The sequence below is a fragment of the Papaver somniferum genome, chromosome 1, assembly GCF_003573695.1.
Source record: "Papaver somniferum cultivar HN1 chromosome 1, ASM357369v1, whole genome shotgun sequence".
NCBI lineage: Eukaryota > Viridiplantae > Streptophyta > Magnoliopsida > Ranunculales > Papaveraceae > Papaver > Papaver somniferum.
In genome coordinates, this window is record NC_039358.1 from 20,314,317 (window position 1) to 20,339,812 (window position 25,496).

At 36.6% G+C, this 25,496-nt stretch overlaps 1 protein-coding gene across 2 annotated transcripts; it reads right to left on the reverse strand.

The window, feature by feature from the left end:
* Window positions 1–14,017: 14,017 nt before the first annotated feature.
* Window positions 14,018–19,568, reverse strand: LOC113280859 (thiosulfate/3-mercaptopyruvate sulfurtransferase 1, mitochondrial-like). Of its 2 annotated transcripts, none has more exons than XM_026529442.1 (12): window positions 19,306–19,568; window positions 18,876–19,067; window positions 18,720–18,779; window positions 18,425–18,487; window positions 18,076–18,200; window positions 17,810–17,972; window positions 17,332–17,391; window positions 16,490–16,548; window positions 15,804–15,885; window positions 15,209–15,272; window positions 15,004–15,071; window positions 14,018–14,559 (listed from the first exon to the last, which is right to left on the reverse strand). In XM_026529442.1, exons 1-12 carry the CDS (start codon window positions 19,399–19,401, stop codon window positions 14,452–14,454), a joined length of 1,140 nt encoding a protein of 379 aa, XP_026385227.1. In that variant the 5' UTR covers window positions 19,402–19,568; the 3' UTR covers window positions 14,018–14,451. The 2 variants fall into 2 exon arrangements, with proteins under 2 accessions (XP_026385227.1, XP_026385221.1); XM_026529436.1 differs by having other exon boundaries at window positions 18,876–19,070; window positions 19,306–19,566.
* Window positions 19,569–25,496: the final 5,928 nt, after the last annotated feature.

A 25,496-nucleotide genomic window follows, 5' to 3' on the forward strand; every position in this document is an offset into this window, starting at 1 on the left:
AAACTAGAGTTAATATTTGTTTTGTTTTTGAACTATAATTGCTAGAATTAATTTCTGAACCATTTGAAGAAAAAAAATGGCCGAATCTTTAGTCCCAGTACTCTTGCCCATATTGTTAATATTTTTTGTATATATTTTTATTTTTAAATATTTACAAGTCCGAGCAACGAACTTTTACTACCACTTTCAACACTATAACAATGTTTCTGACACGGCTTCAGGCATGTGACGATTCATATTTTACGAGCCATGATGAATATGTTTCTCGAAAAGGCTCCACTAGCTGAGCGTTCGATTCCTCGCATTTCATCATGCCCTCTATGTAGAATAACATAATTGCGCGGTTCTTCGTACGATTGAGAACTTAACGCCTTCAGGACGTCGGTGATACTCATTGTTCCCTGACTACATAGAGAGACCCCCTCTACATAGAAGAACGATTGGGCGATTCTCCGTAAGATTGAGAGCATTAACGCCTTCAAGACGTCAGTGACACTCACTGTTCCCTGACTATGTAGAAAGAGTGTGTATAGATTCAGGCGGTTCATCATACATGATTGTTGAGAGGGCAAAACGCTTTCAGAACATCAGCAACACTCGATGTTTCCTGACTATGCACCTTTCAGAACGGGTATGATGCCTTAACTGTCTAATATTCCTTCTGCAATAGATTAATTCTACCGTGACATTCACCACTGAATTCCTAGAAGATAATCTATTTTATCTCATTACTCCGATTTCATGATCGAATCCACGGCTGATCTCATGGAATGGTAATAGATAATCTCATTACTCGGATTTCATGATCGAATCCACGGCTGATCTCATGGAATGGTAATAAACAATTTTATTACTTTGATTCTGTAGTCAAATCCACGATCCTATAGGATGGTAATGCTCATTTTATTATTCTGAATCCTAAATCGAATCCACGGCTGATCTTATGGATTGATAATAAATAACTACTCACCTTTATTACTCAATTTCATGAATCATTCTCTACTAAATTTCATGAATTAGTAATAAATACTCAACAATCGGGCATCTGGACCATCACTGAGTAAGCCCCAAAAAAATGGTGCAAGTGTACTCAATAATGATGCACCCAAATGCACGAACGAGCATTCGAAAATATGGACAAATAATGAATCCTACACAAAATAGGAGAGAGAAAATAATAATATTAAAATAATGAAGAAGCGCCCAGGGACCGGGCCCAACGGACGGCCGGCCATGCCCTAGCCGTGGACGGTCCCCATGCTTCTTCCATTATTTTTCCTTATTTTATTATTTTCATGAACTCATGAAAACTCCTTCATTCTATAAACTTTCCTTGTTTGGGCAAAATTCATGGTTTCTCCATATTTTTACGGTTTCATAAAAAATAATAAAAATAGGGAAAGGTGTTGCGGGACCGAGCTACCTAGCCGTCCGGCCGGCCATGCCCTAGCCGTGGCCGGTCCCATACCTTACAATCCCTAGTCTTTCATAATTATTATTTCCCTCATCCTATGAAGCTCCTCGGTTTGAGCAAAAATCATGGTTTCTTCATATTTTCTCAAATATTGCTCAAACCATAAAAAAAGCCAAAAAGTCAAATGGTTACATCACCGACTAGGCTATTCATGAAAAATATTAAAATATTATTATTTTAATATTCACAAAAATTGATGAAACGAACAAACGGCTACGGGAACGCCAAAGACGCCCGGTCGGATGACAAATCTACAAAAAGCCACGGGAATGCCAAAGGCACCCAATTGGCCGACAAATCTACAAAAGGCTATGGGAATTCCAAAGGAACCCAACAGGATAGCCCTCCAAGAGGGAGTAGGCACCTTTAAACAAAGCCCTACATTTAAAAAAAAAAAAAGAAGGAGTAGGCGCGATTAAGCACTACCCACCTCACCCCATCTATTTGAAAAAGAAAGAGGGATTAGGCGCGTTTAACTACAGCCCTACCCACCTCACCCCATCTATTTGAAAAGAAAAAAGGGGGTGTAGGCGTGTTTAACCAAAGCCCTACCCACCTCAACCCCATCTACCTGAAAAAGAAAGGGGGAGTAGGCGAGCTTAACCAAAGCCCTACATCTAAAAAAAAAAGGGGAGTAGGCGCGTTTAAGCCCTACCCACCTCACCCCATCTATTTGAAAAAGAAAGAGGGAGTAGGGCGTTTAACTACAGCCCTACCCACCTCACCCAATCAATTTGAAAAGAAAAAAAAATGGGTGTAGACGCATTTAACCAAAGCCCTACCCACCTCACCCCCATCTATCTGAAAAAGAAAGAGGGAGTAGGCGAGCTTAACCAAAGCCCTACCCATCCATCTAAAAAAAAGGTGGGAGGGGGGGGGAGTAGGCGCGTTTAACCGAAGCCCTACCCACCTTACCCTCATCCACCTGCAAAACAAAGAGGGAGTAGGCGCGTTTAACAAAAACCCTACCCGCCTCACCCCATCCACCTGCAAAAAAAAAAAAGGAATAGGCACGCTTAACCTAAGCCCTACCCACCGCACCCCATCTATCTGAAAAAGAAAAAGGGAGTGGGCGCGTTTAGTCGCCCCGCTGCAAAAAAAGGGGGGGTGGAAGGGCGGGAGAGAATAGACGCAGCACACCCGCCACTTCCCTGCAGGAAAAGAAATGGACAAATTGCTTCTGACCCACCTCAGTTAATGGAAAAAGTCGTGCAATACGAAGGAAAAGAGTAGTATTCTTACTCAAAAACAAAGGTTCACTTACAAAAAAAAATAAACAACAAAACAACAACGGCGGAATAATGGATAAGATAACAACAACAAAAAAAGACAGAGTCCCACAGAAAGGCCCGCAACACAACTAGCAGGCAAGCGTGTAACCTAGCCGACTATTAATGCACGAAAACGAGCGATGTCTGCGTCCAGGGTCTCTACCATTAAACGACCATCATCACATTGCGCATCAGCCAAACGAAGGTATTGATCGGCCTCAACTACCAACTTATGGATAGCCTGAATGATCCTAACCTTAGCTTTAGCTCCACGAGCAAGCGAGAGGGTATCTTCATGTTCATCATATTTCTTACGCGTCTTATCTTGACGAATCAACCTAAGGGCCCATAACATGCCTACCTCCTCCTTCAAAACCAATAAACACGTCAACTCATCCTCAGGGTGATAATGAAACACAAGAGAAGTTGCAGCCGCTAAGGTCAGAGTATGTCCAAGAAGCGGCCTCATCGCTTGGTTTGAAATCCAGAGACGGCAGTCGGATATGGCTCGGTCTATGGTGGCCACCATCGTCGAAGAATCCATGCACAACTGATCAGCCGCGTAACGAGCGGTAACGACATCATCTCATCCAATGCACGTTGGACCTCCAATGACACGCGACAAGACGGCTCGGTCTTCTGAGCAGACTGGTGCGCTTCAAGTCGTTCCTTAAATATGGCGCGCATGGCATCCTTGTTGGTTATCCTTCGCTCTCGCAATGCTTCGATCTCGGCTTTTACGAGTAATAGTCGTTTTAACTCATCATGCTTAAACATTAACGAGACCAGCGCAGGAACATGTGCCAAGGTCAGCACATATCCGTGAAGAGAGTTAGCCATGATGGCGATACGATGACAAAGGGGAATTGAAAGACGAGTTGGAAGTGAAATAATCCAAAACAGGAAATGCAAACTGTATATATAGGGAAAGGGGGCACCATTTACGATACAACAACTGTTCACATCCCCATGCATGTCGTGACGCGTATTGACCCATATTAAAGAGTGATTTGACTACTGGGTTATTTTACAAATAACCCAATAGTCAGGGGACTAATATTGATACATGAAAAATAATACCCCTTAACGGGTTTAGGGTGCCCCTGATGGCAAACCTAGCATGAGACGTGGGGACTGAGCCCAAGCCCAAATGAGAAAATACCCATGAGATGGAAAGGACAAAGAAGGGATTAATGAATAAGAAGGAGTTTATATTAGGGAAAGAATGACATTAGAAGTAATTAAAGAGGTTTAGGACATGTGGCATGATGTCATAAAAGGAAGGGGATTTTGGAAAGTTTATATAAGGAAGGACAAGGTACAATGGAAAGACAACTTTCTCTCTTACTATTCCTAGAAAGCTTAGGTCACTTGGTGTAGCTAGGACGGGTAGAACCAAAACCAAAATCACCCTTCAATAAAGAGCAAGGGGATTATTTACATATTTAGTTCCCTCGCAGACACCAAATTTCCGTAAAACTTTCTTCAAATATGCCTTCAGAGACAAACAAATTTTTTATTTCTCTCCATCATATTGAAACTCCATGCCAAGAATCTTTCATCTCGAATTCAGCTGGTTTGCTTCAAATTTCCAATCTATTTTTTATTATTCGACGCTATCAGCATATCATCGACATACAAGAGCAAATATATGAAACACCCATCAGGTAGCTTCTTGAATTATACACAATGGTCATAGTGACTTCTTGTGTATTTCTGGCCAATCATAAATTGATCGTGTTGGAGGCTGTTTCAGCCTGTACAACAATATTTTTAGCTGACATACACAATCTTCTTTTACATCAACCTTGAACTTGCTCGGCTGAGTCGTATGGATCTCCTCTTCTATATCACCATATAATAACGTCGTCTTGAAATCTACGCGAAGTATATCAAAATCATATTTTGCTACCTAGGTCAAAAAAAAAATGGATTGATGAGTGTTTCACAACCGTAGAGAACACCTCATTATATTCAATCCATTCTCTTTGGTCATAACCTTTGCAACTAACCTTGCTTGTGGCGTACTTGATTCACCCGATATCCTCATTTCTTAGCATATACACATTTACACCCAATGACCTTCTTACCGTTGAAAGCTTCATAAGAACACATGTGTCATTCTTTTGAAGAGACTGTATCTCATCTTGCATAGCAGATTCCCATTCTCCATGCTTTACACTATGTACAACTTCAAAACACGTATTAGGAATACCTTCTTCAACAACTGATAATGCACAAACTATAAAATCATCCACCCAAACAGGTTTCCTGGTTTTTGTTTTTGGTTTGTGATAAGTGCATAATTCATATGATTTTAGTGTTCATTCCATACTTGCTTTAGCTATTATTCTTGCATATTTTCGTATTATTACTTTGGTTTTCCCTTATTTGCCTCCAATAGGTGAATCATCCAAAAAGGAGCTACAAAATTATTAAAAGATCTATGAAGAGAAGTATTCCAAGTATCCAAGCGCCCAATTCCAAGAGAAGTGCGACGAAAAGGAGCAAAACGCTCATAATCAAGACACAAGCCAAAGACCGATATTAACTCATTCAAATTAAGTATTTATCATCATTATCTTGAAGAGAATTGAAAGATAAAAAGAACTCAAAAAAGAATGAGGTCATTCCGAGTTCGGATGAAGAAGTTGTGGCCAAAACAGTTTTGATTGAATACCGAAGACAGTGCAGTCCGCGAACTGGGTTTGTGGACGGGGTTCGCGGACTTATTTCCGAAAATATCTGATGGAGTTTCAAGTTTGCGGACTGGGTACGCGAACTTATCAAATGGGAAACATGTATTCACACCTTGGAAGGCCTAAGGGCACGTTTGGGGTCGTTAGGTCATATTTTTGGGTCGGATTCCTAAACCTAACTAAATACTTGGAAGCCAAGCAATGTAAACCTATAAAAAGGTATTAGGTTATGTAAAACATATCAATTATCGTCTCATATCATAAGTTTTACATCAAAACCTAGGGTTTATCCCTTTAGGGGGAAACCACCATTATCATCTTCTTTGTAATATGAGTAGCTAAATCCTTTGTTGATTAAGGATGAATTCAATGTTCTAAGCATGAAGCTTTATTAATAATACAAATCTATTGAGAGTTTTTATCATCATCGTTTGTCTTTACCATATCTAGGGTTCATGAGTGATTCTTATATTGATTTGGGAGGCCTACTAGATCAATATATTGATTGTTCTATTGCTAGTGGAAGTTATGAGATAAGTAATCGTCGATTGACTCTCTACACAAGTAGAAATCGCGAGACCTTACAGAGGGATTCTGTGTAGCAATCGTGTGTGAAGATAACACCATCAAGTAAACCTTGAGCTAAGAGTTTAACTACTGGGATCAACCTATTTCACAAAGCTTAAAGCGTTCGAGTGGATTACACCTTGAGTGAGCTACTACTTGGTGGTTCAGTTGAATAGAATCTGATATTGGAGAGCTTCCGTATCCGTGGTAAAAGGAGTTTTGGGGATAATACTGAGCTAGCTGTTATTCCACGGTTGGTGATGAATGGTTCTTATGAACAATAGATAAGTATATTAATCCAGTTATCGCTTGGTAACGGCGAAGGATTACTTGATCATCTTTCTTTTATTATTATCTTTGTATTAATCTTAAAACCAAATCCCCCCTTTGTTATTTACTTTATCTTGCTGATCAAATAACCTATCAATTACACAGCTCTCTGTGGGAACGATCTCTTACTACCGCTATATTACCAGTTAAATTAGTGGGAAATATATTTAATAATTTGTTGATCCTACGACAGCCCATACAAATTTTGGCGCCGCTGCCGGGGAGCAGTTGCTAATTGATTTGTTTAGCTTGTTTTTATTTTCTCTTTTGTTCTTGTGAGTCGTCATGTTTCCTTACGGAAATAACATGTACGAAGCACAAGGCTAATCAACATATAAAAGTGGTAATCAATATGGTTTTCAATCTCATTCATATGATAACTACCAAGCATCCTATGGGTATAATCAAAACCAATCTTTTGTCCATGATAACTATCCCACAGAACCTTATGAATATTATCATACATGTCAACAACCTTATGACGGGCATGTAAGTGAACAATCATGAGGATGTAAGGATAGTTATGCTTCTGATAAATTGTTTTCTAGTAATGTGCAGACGAAAGGGAGTTATGATATTGAATCAACACCCACTCCTCTTTATCGTGCTTTTCCTTCACTCTTTCCAAAAGAAAAGATACGGACTAGGCGTGTTAATCTTAGAAAACTTTTTACGCAATACGAGCAGCTAGAAAAATCTGGAGCATCAGTAGAGACTCTTCAAGAAATTGATAGAGCCATACGAACCGAACTTCAACGTCGTTGGGATATGGAAGATGATGAGGTTGACGAAGATTCTGATGAATATGAGCAACCTTTGGAAAGTTCTAGTAACAATGATACGATTATTCCAACTCCGGATCATAATAACGATCACTCGCCTATTCAAAAGGATGAGATTGGGTATGACATATCTATTGTTATAAATGGTGTAACGTACTCAAACGAAGAAATTAGGAGTTGCATCGATGAACTGGACGTTCTAGGAGAGGATTCTGATTCCGATGACGAGAGTGTTGAAGAAATTGAGATTGAGAATGAAACCAAATTGATTAAAGTCGTGGAAGACCCAATTAAGCTAGATAATAATATCTCGATAGAGGACCACGATATACTTGAGGTAAATAATTCACTGTTGATTAAGAAAGATGAGGATCCAATACAAGGTTTGTCTAATCCTTTGCATAATTCTATATCTATTGATCATTTTCCTCTAATCGAAGTAGCTTATCAAAGAGTTGTTAACTCAACTTTTAAGAAATCCCCCCACACTTAGGATTGGAATTGTGTGCTTCTAAAGTTTTAACGGGTTATTTTGCTTCTAAGTATCCACCACTTGATGTGTTTGATTCGAGTATTGTGCAGGTTCACCAAGCTGAGGAACCTTTTGAAGTTCCTGAATTCTATGTTCTCTATCCACTTCCGAGTGTAGAAAGAACTAAGTGTGGGGGGAACTTCAATAAAGCGATAGCTTAAATATTCATATTTTGTGCTAATGTTTTTGTGAAGCTATTATTTGAACTGCAGACTGTTTATTTGGAAAGACTACCAAATTTTCAGATTATTGGTGTATGGACGATAACAATAACGTCGGGCTGACGACGTTAAACCAAGCGCTACGAGGGAGGCAACCCATCGGTTTTGTATCTATATCCCTTTTGTTTTTAGTTTTCTTAGTTTTCATATCATATCTTGCATTCTCATCTTAGATTTTACAAGTCCTATATCTATAATGAAAGTTTTGACGAATTCTCGTCAGAAAATTCTGACTGCGCACTTGTCACGAAAATAGCTCTCCAGACTTCATACGGAGTCCATTTGAGTGGTTGACCCAAACTTTTAAACAGGAAAGACATACCTTTCTTTTCCAAAAAGAAAATCTGAATTCGGAGTCTGTAAAGTTGGAGCGATAGGCATGGACATTTGAGTTTTAGTATTTTTCCAGAACTTTTTCAGATTGCATGTCAGTCAGTCCGGAGGCCATAAAAGTCAGACAGTTTATCGAAACACTCTGAAATCTTGATACATTATATAAAAGATGTAGGCGAACAACTTTCGTTTAGAATGTTTTTCCTAGTTCCCTACCCATTTGTACAGGTTTTGAGTTTTTCAGGGTTGTTATGTCAGAAATCAGAATTTTCGGTTTTGAACATTGAGGACAATGTTGAGTTTAAGTGTGGGGGAGTAGTTAAGCATGTTTGCTTGCATAAAATAAAATAAAGAATAATACTCTTTGATTTCTTGTATTCTTGAGACTTCATTTTTTTGGAGTTAATTATGAGCTACTTAGGATGACACTCTAAACCTTTTAAGGTTGAAACATTTCCTACAGCTATAGATTAAGTTCCATTTATTTCAATCCTTAAATATATACGTTCATAATTGAATGTGAAATTAAGCTATGGTAGTTGTTTTAAATATCTATCCTCGCAATTAATCATTACTGAATCACTTTCTTTTTATTTTTGCAGTTATATGTTTCTCTAAAGTGATTTGGTGGGATCCTGATACTGCCGTGGATGTTGTAGCAAGGTAATCATTGGTTGAGTTTATATAAAAGCCCCATAAGACAATTGTATTACACTCGTAAAGAGTAAAGAGTGAGCCGAAAAAAAAAAAATATATATATATATATATATAAGGCTCCTCTTCATTTATCGGCACTAATAAATGATAGGCCCGGAATCGCGGATAATCATAGTTGATGAAAACAAAAACCATATCATAATTATATAGAAAGTCAAAGAGACTATTGATGAGGTTCTTGACACTTGGATAGCAGTATGTGTGAAACGTTGTCCCTGTCTCCGTCGCCTAAGCAAGCGTGGAGTGCAAGATCCAAGGAAACTATCATGTACTTGCTGAAAAGGGACATGCGCTTAGAGTATTTAATCATGTGGTCGAGTTAAATGGGTACTTCTCTCAACTATTGCGCTATAAATAAATCTCCTTTGACGACATTCATACAATTATTGTGGGTAACATCTTTCACTTTAGTCAACATTTGCACACTTCACTTTTCTATTCCATTTTCTTATCTATTCATGTGATTTCAGTATGTGAGTGTTGTTACAAACGTTGCAACAAGTACTATCTTAGTAGAGTTTTGCAATCAGTTTGAATGTCACACTTAAGTAATTACTTGTGTGTGATGATTGGAATGTATGTGGGATGTTTGTAGCTAAAGAACATATGCAAGCTAATCATTTGGCTTTTTACTTTGTGTCTATCCTTAGTGGTTCTTCCAAGGCGAAAAATTGGAGTAGGTTTTGTGGGTATACATCTTGTAAGCCCTCACGAGACTATAACTCGTCCACTAGGGACACTTAGGGGTTTAAAGGCCTGTTATTCATGCTAAGAGTAACCGTATCCTCACGACATGGAGTTGTTATATTTAGGATTAGTTTTATTTAGTTTGCTCGAGGACTAGAAAAAGCTAAGTGTGGTGAAATTTTATAAGTGCATAATTCATATGATTTTAGTGTTCATTTCATACTTGCTTTAGCTATTATTCTTGCATATTTTCGTATTATTACTTTGGTTTTCTCTTATTTGCCTCCAATAGGTGAATCATCCAAAAAGGAGCTACAAAGTGCTGAAAATATCTATGAAGAGAAGTATTCCAAGTATCCAAGCGCCCAAGTCCAAGAGAAGTGGAAGAAGTGCGACGAAAAGGAGCAAAACGCTCATAATCAAGACACAGGCCAAAGACCGATCTTAACTCATTCAAATTAAGTATTTCTCATCATCATATTGAATTGAATAGAAAGATAAAAATAATGCAAAAAAGAATGAGGTCATTCCGAGTTCGGATGAAGAAGTTGTGGTCAAAACAGTTTTGATTGAATACCGAAGATAGTGCAGTCCGCGAACTGGGTTTGTGGACGGGGTTCGCAGACTTATTTCCGAAAATATCTGATGGAATTTGAAGTTTGCGGACTGCGTACGCTAACTTATCTAATGGAAAACGTGTATTCACACCTTGGAAGTCCTGAGGGCACGTTTGGGGTCGTTAGGTCATATTTTTGGGTCGGATTCCTAAACCTAACTAAATACTTGGAAGCCAAGCAATATAAACCTATAAAAAGGTATTAGGTTGTGTAAAACATATCAATTATCGTCTCATATCATCAGTTTTACATCAAAACCTAGGGTTTACCCCTTTAGGGGAAAACCACCATTATCATCTTCTTTGTAATATGAGTAGCTAAATCCTTTGTTGATTAAGGATGAATTCAATGTTCTAAGCATGAAGCTTTATTAATAATACAAATCTATTGCGAGTTTTTATCATCATCGTTTGTCTTTACCATATCTAGGGTTTATGAGTGATTCTTATATTGATTTGGGAGGCCTACTAGATCAATATATTGATTGTTCTATTGCTAGTGGAAGTTATGAGATAAGTAATCGTCGATTAACTCTCTACATAAGTAGAAATCGCGAGACCTTATAGAGGGATTCTGTGTAGCAATCGTGTGTTAAGATAACACCAGCAAGTAAACCTTGAGCTAAGAGTTTAACTACTGGGATCAACCTAATTCACAAAGCTTAAAGCGTTCGATTGGATTACACCTTGAGTGAGCTACTACTTGGTGGTTCAGTTGAATAGAATCTGATATTGGAGAGCTTCTGTATCCGTGGTAAAAGGAGTTTTTGGGATAACACTGAGCTAGTTGTTATTCCACGGTTGGTGATGAATGGTTCTTATGAACAATAGATAAGTATATTAATCCAGTTATCACTTGGTAACGACGAAGGATTCCTTGATCATCTTTCTTTTATTATTATCTTTTTATTAATCTTAAAACCAAATCCCCCTTTGTTATTTACTTTATCTTGCTGATCAAATAACCTATCAATTACACAGCTCGTTGTGAGAACGATCTCTTACTACCGCTATATTACCAGTTAATTAGTGGGAAATATGTTTAATAATTTGTTGAGCCTACGATAGCCCATACAGTTTGCAGGTTACTATAGTCTCAGCGATCGTAGATTCTGTATTTTCTACTACTTTGTGTTCCTCTTCATTAACAACATCTCTATCATTTGAAAATTCAGTAGTCACCTCCCTTATAGACATCATTCCTTCGGAAGTATACATAACAGATACAGAATCAGCTGGAAGTTGTGGAGCTGTATTTATCTCCACCTGCTGCAAAGGCTCACTGAAACTGCTAATGTTCTCCACCTGCCGAAAACCCCAAGACTTCACCATAGACACCTCATCGAAAGTAATTTCTCTACTCATGACTATCTTATTCTCTACTGGATTCCAAATTTTGAACCTTTTCATTTTTTCATACCCATAAAGATCCCTTTGACAACACGCCTATCATGTTTGTTGTCATAGTAATAAGTTGGCTTACCATACCACTTTTCTTTTGAAGTTTTACCTTCTAACGTAGCTGATGGAAACCTATTAATATGGAAGCACCCATATGTAGCCATAGCTCAGAATGATTTACCTAATCCAGAATGAGATAACATACATCGTACCTTCTCCATCAAAGTACGACTCATGCATTTAGTTATCCCATTTTGTTGCGATGTCTTCTTAACTGTGAAGTTCCTTTGTGACTTTGAACCAGAGAGAGTAACTATATGCTCCGTAAAACTAGCTGGCAATTTCTAGTATTCCAGAAAATAAATTCATGGCTTCTTTGTCCCCTCCTGCGACGATGCGAGGCAGCGATCCTTCACCTATTCTCCCTGGAGTTTTCTTGACTCATCTCCTATTCGACATGCTTCTACAGAGCCTGTTTCGAGGATGCAATCTTCAAACCCTAAGCCTAGTTTAGATCATTGTTAGAGGAATAAACTTTCCTATAGACAAGTTTCCAAAACCTCGTTCAAAGGGTGATGACATATCAATCAAAATTTCAGATGACGAATTTTCGAAGGGAGTTGTTGATTGTCATAACTGTTTAATAAGACGACTTGTTTTTCCTAAGGGTTTTGCTCCATTAAAGACATAAAATTTACAAATGAAGTTAAAGAATCTTGGCCTGCGATATTCTTTGGAATATGGTTTCTTTGGGCAAAAGATTTTATTGTTTAAGAATTTCATCACCCGATGAAGTTGACGTGTTCGTATAATAGGTGTTTGTCAACTACAACCTGGTGTGATTCATTTGCAAAAGTAGATAAAAGACTTTTATCCTAGTACACTGAGGAACATTCTTGCTCAGATTTGAGAAAGATTCTATGATTTGATTTGAATATTGGAGATTGCATACTCTTTTTGAGATTAGATTCGCTATTGGTACTCCGTTGTTGTTCAATGATGCAACAACAAAAACAAATTTTGGACATTTTGCTCATATTTATATCTTTCTTTTATTAGCACTCTGCCCGGTCCTCACTCGGCACTCCTTCTTGTCCCTAAATTTCTGTCATTTTAGAGTATTTCTAGACTATATATACACCCAAATAGCTAAAGGGAAATGCTATTCCACGCCTTGTTCAGCTCTCTACTCTCCTCCATGTCCAATGTGGCAGGTTGAGTTGGAGAAAAAGAAGGAAAAAGAATAAATTAAAACTCACCGTCCTTTCTCATTCTGCAACTTTATCTCTTCTCTCAAGTCCTAAACTCCATCTTTTCTCTTTCCCACTTCTTCTAATTCATTTCTTCTTTTCAACATTGCTAATGGGATGCCGGATTACTGGGGAGGGTACCAAAATGCATATAAAGCAACATTTTGGTACCTTCCAAGTAAATTGGCACCCCCAATTAGCAGCCTAGCTTCTTTTGATAATGGATTTACGATAGACTGATTACCCGTAAAAAGTGACAAAAAACCAATATGTGACTGAGTTGGTGTAACGACGCTGCTACATACCCAACCTTGTGCACCCCCCATGTGTCCTACATCTGACCCCCTAGAAGTCTTTAATTACTTGGATCAAGATACGTAGGTGGATTGTAACTTCTTTTTCACTCACTCCGTTACTTTTTAATAGGCCAGTTTTTTTTTTTGAGAAAATTAAGGAAATTAAGAGAATTAATTATTGAAAGTGGTCCTCTAGGCACTTGTCAATAAAAGAAGTGAAGTGAAATGGTCCCCATGACACTTGTCAGCCAAAGAAATAAATGAAATGGTCCACATAACACTTGTCATCAAAAGAAGTTAAAAGAAAAGTGGTCCCAGAAAATTAAAGTAACATTTGACTTTCCCAATTAGGAAGGAGGGAATAGTTCTTCCAGATCTCGGTACGAAACTGGCACACATGCTTATACAAGCATAGCTCAAAAAATGAAAATGCAAATACTTTTTGCATCTGGTGAGATCTAGAAAGTTCCTTGGCTCATCAGTAGTCCTAACTGAAACTGAAACTTGCGCCATCATTTTTCTTTTCATCTTTTTTCTTTTATCGGTCCAGAGTCACCTGGATCTAACTGAAATCACCTGATTTACTTGGATTCGAATCAATAAATTTGTTTTTGAGTTTAACTGATTCCCCAATATATATGGCTCAGTCTTATGAATCAGAAATATTTTGTTATCTGACTCAAACGGGTCAGGTCGCGAGTCACATCTGAATTGGAAAACTAACAGTCTGACTCGTTGACTGAAAGGGTTGACACAGATCCAAGTCAAGATGCGAAAATCACGTTGATGCAACTAGTTCTTTCTTCACCTTGGTTTCACACAGGCAGAAAGGGAGGTTGGATGCACAAGCTTGAAAATTCTTAATAAACCATCCCCTTCGGGTATGCAGTTCACAGTAAAAAACATTGGGGAGAACTACCTACCAACATAATATCTGAAAACTATACTGAGAAGATTACAGAGACTGTTGCTTTTATTAAACAGTTGAATGGTACCAATTCCAACTGACAACTAAATTTCCAGAGAGCACCAATCTCGCACTAGTTTCTTTCCATGATTCCATTCCGATTACTCTTTCATACTCGTTCAAAACCCTTTAAGTTACAGGAGAAAACACTGGCAACACGAGAATATTGAGGGAGAAAGTAAATGATATGGTTTCAAGTACACTGCCTTCTCCAAATTTCTTTTCTGAATCTTTATAATTGTAATTAAACATCATCAAACTATGCATGTAAAACTGGTCATCCAACCTTAATAACTATACGCCCAGTTTTAACTAGTAGCTGCAGTAGTAGAGACAGGTGTGTCAGGGTGAGCTCCCCATTCAGTCCATGAACCGTCATATACTGGAGCATCAGATTTCCCAAGTCGATGGAGACCCTGAAACACCGATATCAATTTATTAGCTCACTCTTCCCAAATACTTAAATTACGTTGAAAACCAGATTATGCTAATATATAACTAATCAGTCCTATTTTAGATATTGCTGATTTTTTGTCGCAACTGTGCTTGGCTCCTTATGATGTAAGGGTGGTTCATTGGTGTTTTTTCTTAAAAAAAAAAAAGTAAATTTATGATCGAACAAAAAAATAAGGCCAAGGGTATTCACTCTTCGTGCTTTATGTGAAGCCATACCTGCCTTCTCAATTTCTGAAATTCTTGAAAAAGATGTCCCATATAAAAGAGGTAATATTTGGAGTATCAAAATAGCAACCTATTGTACTGTAGTTTCTGAGACTCATTTCCTAAATCATAAATAATGTGCCAAGCGTGGCCTTCAATCTAGGTCTAGGTTAAACTTGTTAAATGAAGAGAACACTCACCATAGCAAGAATGCAAGCTGTAACACCTGTTCCACAAGATGCAACCACGGGTGCGTCTAAAGTGATGCCTACAATGCAAGTAAAAACATAAATGATCAGTGGGCCCTTATACATAAAGAAAACACAAACTCTAAAATAATGGTTGTTCACCAAAGGTAAAAACACAAAGTAATGAACATGACTCGTATACTTGGTTCTTCAGTACCTTCTTTTTCAAATCTTTTCTTAAGCTTCTCGGCAGGTAAGAGGCTCTGGGAACCGTCCAACATCTGAGCAAGGAATCATCAAAATCAAGTTACTCACAAAATTTGTACATAATTTGACGGAACTTTCGAGTCTTTGTGTCTTAATGACAAATACATACCAACAGATATTAAAACTCAACCCTGTATTGTGTATTTTGTAGCTTTTGCTACCAATATAATTTGAAAAACGTAGGAATAAATTTTAATTCCGAGCATTAAGTAAACCTAAAAAAGATCCACTTGAGGTGAGTGGATGAGTGAACATCAATCCCCCCAGCCCTTACAAAAGCATATTTTTTGAACAAAACCACAATTGCAGTATTGGTGATAATATGGATAGTTTATAATACACTAACCAAGAATACAGAAGGAAGAGAATCAGAAGAATAGTCGATGAAACATAACAAGATGATTAATTTGTCAAACACAATTCAGAAATTCATGTTCGATCAAACCGCTCTTAAATTTCCATAATGTGAAATTGTTTATCAGAATAAAACATCAGCCAACTGTGCGTAGGAAATTGTTATTAGTCCTTGTAAGCTGTAACTTTACCTGGCCAAAAGGAATACACTTGCTGCCTGGTACATGGCCACTTCTTACACCCTTCCGTGGCTCTGCTGCAACCCCATCAAACCTGCAACCATGTACAGCATCTTCATTAGACCAATAATAAGTTCATATATCATATACATGTGGACGCAACTCAGCGTAGATAGGAGATTCGTTGTATAAAAAATATCTTCTTTATACTTTAACTGGTAGACAATATAGCCACATTACAATGTAAAACGAAATGGAAGCCTGTCTAGAGCCTTTAAGTTTCACTAATGGACTGTATTGGAGAGTTTTCAGCATTCCCACTTTAGTTCCCTCCCTTAGGCTTTTCACTTTTCTTTTTTCAAAGGCTACTTTGAAAGATGTTATGCTACAAGTCGGTTAAAATCTCATAAGGGGACTGTGATTGTATTCTGACCAGCTGACAAAATAGAATATTTAGAAGCATCGTAAACTCAGAATAGAGCATTTATTTGATATATCCCAAGAGGGGGAATTACTATATACTATTCGCCAAAATTACCCAAACCAGAGGGTTTTGTACAATTGGTAACAAAACCGAATGCATATAAAACGAAATACAACATTAACTCAGTTTATTTTAGAGAATTTGCAATACATACGTATTGAATAGAAAGTAAATAACACATTAATCATTCTCATGATACTAAGAAAATAAATACCTGGCTTTTGATCGAGCATCTACATGTTGGTATGCGTTGGTCTCAAGGTTCTTTTTAACCTGAAGATATTTGATCGGAAATGAGTGAATTGACAAATGTAAAAATGAAATTTTAATTACTTAAAGACGATCAAACTGGGCTTTTATGTAATCTGTTATTCTGTGATTTTCAAGCTAAGCTACTTATCTTCTATTTCTGCCAAGGAACAAGTTGAAGGTGGAAAGTCTACCAAAGTTGCTTAACATACTATCTTTTTCAGAGTGAAAATGATGGGGAAATGAAATAGAGTATGATAGGAATACGGGTAGACTCATGATAGAAACTCAATATGAACATAGAAGTCATTCATAATAGATAATCAAAAGCTACCTAACCTCTAGCACATAGAGCTCCTTTATAGACAACTCCCTAAACATAAGCGTGTTATCTAAGATAACTAGTAACTATCTTAAGCTCATAAAGCTGTAAGATAGATGCTTTAGATATTTCTAAGATTCAACTAAATGATAAGAACAGGATACCTAGTTATTTGGACATACAAACAAATTGTTATTATAATTAATAACTATAGTATACACCAATCATATAAAAAAATACTGATTTTATATTTCCTCCAGCATCGGAAAACAAGTGAACAGCTGATAATACTATTGAATAACTGGAATTGCACAAATATAAGTACATTTAGTTCAATTCAATATTTGCATTGGTGTTTCAAGAGCCACAGATTCAGCCTAAGAAGCATTTGCCGCTACTGGTAATATAGAGGAAAGCAGGAAATTGTATGACCTGATGTAAATACGAAACTTGAATAATCAGAATACATTAAGTTGAAACAAAACCTGTTCAAGCGTCCAAACAAGATGGGGCTGGAAATTGGTCTGAAACGTAACTGGAGCCACCTACGAAACAAGAAGTAATTTAGCGATTTCGCGAAAGATACGTCATAATAAAAAGACGAAAACCAATGAATTGTAAAGAAGGTTAAGGTACACACTACCGTAACGGAACACTATGATGTCACGGAATATACCTTTACTAATAAAATTGCTCAAATGCTGGAGCATTTGTAGTTTGTCTATATTACAAAAAGTACAATAAAGAAAAATTGGCAAGTTGACAAATTAGCACAACCTCGTAAATTTCTTAGCTGTTGTGATTTCTACTTCGTATATTAATTAAAAAACTGATCTTGAAAGAGGTTGAAAGACTAGTTTACACTTCAAATTATTATCCAAATCTGTCAGACAGATTCCACGTGATACACCAGACTAACGAAAAGTGTGTTAATGATTCTAGTGTAAGAGCAGTTACACTTACTGTTTGCCCATTATAGACTTTCTCTATTGCTTCGCTTGCAGCACTAGCTTTAAGAATAGCATCTCCAGAGGCACTAGATTCCACATCAAATCCTGAAGCACGCCATTGAGGCAAGCCTCCATCTAACACCCAAACTTTATCGTGTCCAAATACTCGAAACATCCTTGTCATCAGCATTAAGAAAGTTTAGAAATCGGTCAATGCCACTTAAACGACAAAATCAATAAGTTCCCAAGATGCTTGTTAAGTCAATCTTGGTTTCTCACCACCAAACACGGGCAGCACTGAAAATCCCCTTTCCATCATAAACAACCAATCCATCTTTGTTCTCAATGCCAAGAGCTGAAACCGCAGCAGCAAAAGCTTCCTCAGATGGTAGCATGTGTGGTAACTGTTGCAAATTACTCACGTTAAGAACATAATATGTTCCTCACCACTGTGAAAAGTAAAGCTGGACGAGTGTGCTGGATGAGCAACTCAGCCAATTATAAAGTAATATTTGCAAAAGCTTCAGCCATGCTGAAATGCTCAGATCAATCATGGAAAAGCACAAAATAAGATTGTATATTTGTATACTGCGTACATGAATTTGAAATACATAAAATAGCATCTTACATTTGATTTTCGGTCTGAAATACCATCCACGTCAAAGAAAAGGGAACCGGGAATATGGGCAACCTGTATAAGATGCACAGACCAGCATTAAGACCAAATTTCAAACTTGAACTGGTGCTGCAACAGTTACATGAAAGGCAGAATACAGCAAGGGAGTGGTATGCAAGGTCTAATTCTGAGGTAGTTTAAGACAGTGAAACATCATATTTTGGACAAGAACTGGTCGATGTTAAACGCAAGTTACGTGACAAATAAATTTTGTTGACCCAAACTTAATAAAACATAATCACAGCACCTGAAATTCTTGAAATGGATTCCTCTGCTCATCTGGCATGTACCACGAAGCATCTAGCACCTAAAAAAACAACAGGTCAACAAACAAGTAGATGAAAACCAAGTAGCAATGATGACAGAAAAATAGGAGACATTAAAGCTTCATTTTGGGCAATACCTTCACATCGGGCTCCCTTAGATTGGCATGTAACCAATCAATAGATACAACAGGTTCATTGGTTGAAACAGATTGAGTTGCAAAAGTAGCCATTGTTCTACTACTCCTTGAAGAATCCGCAGCAGAACGGATCAAATTAGAGGTTGTAAACACAAAACAGGAACTCCCACTCCGTCTTTGGAATGTGTCCTTCTGCTGTAAAAGCAGATTAAATAACATAATCGTAAGACGAAATCAGACAGCTTGGGAGTAAAGATCACATTTTTATTGAATGCGGTGATAAAAATAGATGAAATTTAACAACAATATAGAGAATTGTTATTTCAGCATAACATGAGCTTGTAGGGATTGAAGAGAACACCAGGTAAAATCACATCAATTCACACTGCTAAAACGAAACATACAATCAAAGGGAAAGAGTCCAACTTACACTGAGGAAAGAAGTAAAGATTTGGGGCTGCTTTAGTGAGCAGGTTTTTAGGGAACGAAGTCCAACGAGTGTTCTACTTAAAAGGGCTGATGCCATTTAAATATTGTAATAATATAAAAGATAAATCTGGAAATCACAGTCGCGGCATGAACATACCTCTACAGAGGCTACTCGCAGAAAAGAAGAAGATGAAGAGGGAAGTAGTAAACAGTCGTAATTGAGGAAAAAAGGGTTTTGTTTTGGGGGAGAGAATTTTGATCAAGTTTACTTAAAAAGGTGGGGGGCGTCGGGGTCGGAGGGACTATAGATTGGCCTACACCACATCCCTCTCTGTTTGGTTGGCGATGTGTAATCTGTGCGTGTTGTGCTTGGCCCTCTCTGTTTGGTTGACGCCATGGCGGTGTATAATCTGTGTGCGTCGTGCTGGTCTAAACCTATATCGGGCTGTCTAACCATGTCAATATTAAAGGGACACAACGGAGAAAGAGATTTTTGACCATAAGCACGGGGAGAAATGGAACAAATACTAATAATAATAGGCTTTGGAATCCTCCTCCCAGGAGAAAAAATTAAAATTAATATCGATGCTTCTGTTTTACTTAATAATTATCATACTGGTAATTATTTGAGATTTTACAGGGAGGCTGGTGGAGACCTGGACTTTGGTAGAAAGAACTAGAGATGTTGCTGAAGCTGAGGCAATGGCAGTGCTAAAAGCTCTTCAGCGGACTCTTCAATTGCAGCTTCAGAATGTCATTGTGGAGGGGGACAACAAAGAAGTTATGGAAAGCATCAATGGCATAGTATCACCACCAGATGGAAAGACAGTAATATCATTAGAGAGTGTCAGCATTTAGTTAAATGTTTAGGTAATGTTCAGCTTTGCTTTAAAAGTAGGAAATGTAACCAAGTAGCAGACTTATTTGCCAAGTATGCTAGGGTCAATAATTGTGATAGAAAATGGAGTTCCGATCTCCCTGTGTCTGTCATGTCTAGGTTAGAAGTTGAAAAAGGGTTATGTAATGCTTAACTTGGTTTGCTCTGAGCTTAATGAAATTTCAGTTGGTTTTTCTTTCAAAAAAAAATGTTCAATACTGTCATTAAGTCGATTTGATATTTTAGTTCCAGTGATTTTGGTTTTATAATTAGGCCGATCTGCAAATCAAAATTGCCTAAATGGAAAATATAATAGGTAAATTGGCTAATTTTTCAATTATTCATTGGGCTAAGTCTTTACTGAGTGTCAGAATTATGGCATCTTAATAGAAATTTTGTCACGCGATAAAATCTTGGAGGTAAAGGTTATGTTACTAGGTGATATCTAAGTCATTCGGTGTTTTATCATCCAGCGGTCGAAAATCAACACCCTATAAATATTTGATTTCAATTATAATTCAACTCATACCTTTCTTTACGCTTTTAATATGGTTTAGTTCAAAAAGAACTAATATCTAGGCGAAAATCAAAAATCGGTTTATCTGACAAATCGTGAATATGAAGTTTCAAAAAATTCGTCTTTTTATGGGTAAATTTTCAACAATTGAGACAAGCATAATATTCTTGCAATGGACACTGAAACAATAGATGGACAACAATTTAAAGAATGTTATAAACCAAATTTATTTACTAAGATGCCCTTCGTGTCTAAAATTAGGGTTTACATATCTTGGGAACCAAGTCTTCTATTTATATAAATAGAAGCTTAACCCATTGTAATTCTACACATAATAACGAGATTTTCTCCTTTCTTATTCCCATATTTTCTGTCTCCTTATCCTTTACAAGACGTTATCATGCACGTTGCTCTAATAACCGATCGGGAACGGGAAAGATCCACGACATCTATATTCAACTTTCTCGGTTGGTTTGATTTTTTCTTTAATTTATTAAAAGAATTCTCATATGGTTTTATTGGCTTCAATATAGGTATTGCTGAGTAATCTATTCGGAGTCTACCAACACGAGTTTACATCTCGGCAATTGTAACACAATAACCTAACTCTTAGTCTACGGAAGGTGGAATGATAAGTGAATAAACTTGTACCATTTTTCTTTCTTTATGGCGTGTCACGTGTGTGCGCATATTCCTTTCTCGTATACTGTTTATTATATTGATTTCTGACTCAACAGTTTGATCATTAATCAATTTAATAATCGGTCTTATTTGACAGATCCTTCTTCTGTCTTGTTGACAATAGTGGGGCTCATGTCCATGAGGCCACATACGTATGTCCTCAGCATGGATTGTTCCTTTGCGATGTATATTGTATGGTCGCCGCACCAATTTATCTTTTTGAGTGCAATATAAATCCATTGATTAATTTTGAGAGGACATGGTCCATGTTTATGGGGCGTGAGACCAAATTTACCGAATAAATTTGATTTCTTTTCTATTCTTATTCTTTTTACGGAGAGAAAATAATAATAATAAAAAAAAATCAATCCAAAGATGGTGTACGGTTTCTATACCTCTAATGAAACTGTAATCATCAAAAATTGGTGTCATCACGGTTTAGCTACATGCATGGTTGAAAAACTTACGGCCAATTAAATTTGGTATTCTTGTCTGTTAGACAAGGATCATGTATATGGTTTTATTTATTTACAAGAAACCATACTTCGACCACAAAAGTGGATTTTTCCTTTGTGATGATTAAAACGACAATATTTTCAATTTTGTCGATACGAGATTTTGATAAATCGTATAAACTAATTGGTGTTAGTTTTCTCTGTCGTTATGATTGGCATATTTTTCTAAATTTTTGCCAAAATATAGTGAATATCTCAGCCACATAATGGATTTTATTTTTCAAAGTTGGTAACGACAAGATTTCTTTGTTTTCTTAAAAAGAATCATATAAGCCAATTGAATTTGGTTCTCCATCGACTTCAGAATGAGATATCATTACTATGGTATTCGAAATTGCAAACACCGATGAAACTAAGAATTGCTGCATTCCTTAGGGATATTGAGCAATCTTTATTTTATTTTTTCATTTTAATATTCTCCAAAATTTGAAATAGTTCCACTTGTAGTTGGAATTGGTTACTAAAGATCAAAGGGTGCGCATCCGGCATGTTAGCCAATATTATTAGTTCATGTAGTGACTATATTGATCTTAATTTAATTTTCTTTTGATAAAGGAAGTCCATAATTTTATTCTGAAAAACTTAATTTCTTTTGGAGATTTAGTTGCGTATTCTATATGTTTTTGGCTACTACCAGCAAAATCCATGATGTATGGTAAATGTATAATGACTTTTGAATAGTCTATATATGTGGTACATAAAAACCAGAAACTATTATGATTATATGTCTTCGAATTAATCGGATAATACTTTACGAAACTTGTTTTCGTTTTATGAGATAAACATATTTTCGCCATAATCAGGGGGAGACTATACACTACCAGCAAAAGTTGGTGTTAATTAACTTCAATGTTATATCAGTTTCTCTCCCATCATGACCAAATCGAAAAAGGCTGCTATTAACTAGGCGTAAAATATCATATAAGTGTTTGCCTTTTTAAGAGGAAAATCCAGTCACATCTCGTAAAATAAGTAGTGTTCCATGAGAGCCTACTAGTAGTGCTCCAATTGAGTGTACCAAAATACCATTCACATTCTCAATATTAATATCTCATCCCTTGATGATGATGATGATGAGATCAAAACGCTCGTGGGTGCTAGTACCAGTAAATTTTGAATTTTTCAAAATATGCATATACTTGAGAATTGTGCGGGATCGTGGTAAACAAAAATGATTGTCGAATATTCATTTAAAGTAGATACTGAAATAAAAAGATGGTGGTTGTTAACCCCTCTGCAGAGGAATATCGACATATGTGATTGGTCGACATACAATCCAAATTAGATTGGATTAATTTCTCTATTAACGCGATTTTGGATCCAAGACTAACACCTTTTAAATTTACAAGCCTATTAATTATAGGTTGGTGTAGTTATAAATGCGTTATACGAGAAATATATTCGTTGTAAAAACGACTTGAGGGTTTTATTTTTGCTCAGACCCTAGGATTGATTAAATAATTTTTGTTCCCCTTATTTGATGCATTTGGCGTGGTAGTACTCAAAGGATTCATATTGCATTCACACAAGAGATGTGATCAAGGAACATATTTAAATTTGCAATCCTCGCAGGATTCAAATTATAGGCAGCCACCTGAATCGACTATATCAGGTTTAACAATCCTATTTGTGTTTTTTAAAAATTGGTAAAAGATCATAATCCGGATGAGTTGATGATATCAACTTTGTAGGTCTCTTGAGAGTCCTTAAAAAACACAAAACCCACGCTTTAGCAGCATAAATTCTATTATTTATTTATTTTCTCATTCTTTCTTAAATCTGCAGTTAGAATTATGCTAGCTTAAACTCGTCTTTGAGATAGACTAGAGTTATTATTTTAATGGTTGCTCTTTTTTTTTACTCATATAGTTGAGTTAGCATCCATAAATCGTCAAAAGTTGTACTCTTTTTCCTTCGTTTCAGGTTTTTGTCCTATGCGGTTTTCCTGACAAGGTTTTAATGAGGCAACATCTCGTTGACGTTTAATATTCTTTCAAAAATGTTGATATTTTGTGCTCTTTTTCCTTCGTCCAAATTTCTTCCCATTGAGTTTTACTGGCAAAGTTTTAGTGAGACAATTTAATTCAACATGGTGGTCATCCAAGGGGGAGTTGTATTTTTGGTTATTTGGTGGATTCCCACCATTAGATCATTTTGTTAGACCATATCAACTTAACCATCTCCTTTGAATTTGGATATCATTATAATAAGGTATGATCACAAATTTTATTCACCTATCCAACTGTAACTACATATTGGCACCTGTTGAAGAAACTACATCAACTACTTTTGCAAATCATCTCCGAGAAGCTAGCAATCCAAGAAGCAAGTACTCAATGTACTTAAAGAAGCATGAAGACTCGAGAAAATTAATGTTAGAAGACTTACACAAAAGAAGACTTAATCAAGTATCAATTTTCTTCGCAAAAGAACACGAATCTTCTACATTCAAGAAATACGCTCATCAAATTGGGAAGTTACGACTCAAAGATTTGCAATCCAAGATTTAACTAAAGTACTCATCAGGGGGAGCACCATCATCAAATTAAGGGCATTCACTGGACTTAATGCGTTGTACTCTTTTTCCTTCGTCAAGGTTTTTCCCACTGGGTTTTCCTTGTAAAGGTTTTAATGAGGCAACATTTGCGTGTCCAACAATGTTCGAGTCTTTACATGCTTATGAAATTTCAGGTTTTTCTCTTTTGAGTTTTCCTGGTATATTTGTAATGACTTAGCCACAGTGGTCATCAGGGGGAGTGTTATAAACCAAATTTATTTACTAAGATGCCCTTCGTGTCTAAGATTAGGGTTTACATATCTTGGGAACCAAGTCTTCTATCTATATAAATAGAGGCTTAACCCATTGTAATTTTACACATAATAACGAGATTTTCTCCCTTCTTCCTCTCATATTTTCTGTCTCCTTCTCCTTTACAAGAAAGAAATCGATGAAAAATGTAACTAGCTTAATTAGTTTAATTTAAATGTAATTGTTAGTTATTTTAACTTAAGCGTAATTATTAGTTTCAAATAAAATGTCTTTACTGCTAGAGGCTTAGACTATGTTGCTTCGTCTTCTCTAGGTTGTCTAGTGGGTATATATATATAACTTCAACCTCGTGTCAACTTACAGATTCTCTATTTGTACGTGGTTAACCAAGATCATTCTAGATAGTCCATCGAAGAGCGAGTGAGTATTTTGATAATTTTTTAATCACTTCGAACAACTAATTTTAAAAGTAATCGTACTAGCTTATTATGTATTTGTATTCTCAGAAAACTATGACTCATACCTAATTTTTTGAAGTCAACGACAAATAATTTAGCCATGATGAATGTTATGAACTCTTCAAGAAAAGCGTGTAACATTTTATATTAAGAAAAATACAGAATGTCTAAAAATTTAGAATGTGATTTTATTTATTTATTTTGGACATGTTTTTTATAGGAGTTACACAGTTAGATATATACATGTTGTTGGGAATTTTATGTTAAGAGATGTGCTTCCAGTTGACGAAGTGGCGACAGAGTCACAAGGAAAACGGCATGAGCAACTTCAATTTATTGTGTTGGTGAAAAAGAAAATACAAGAGAAACACTTA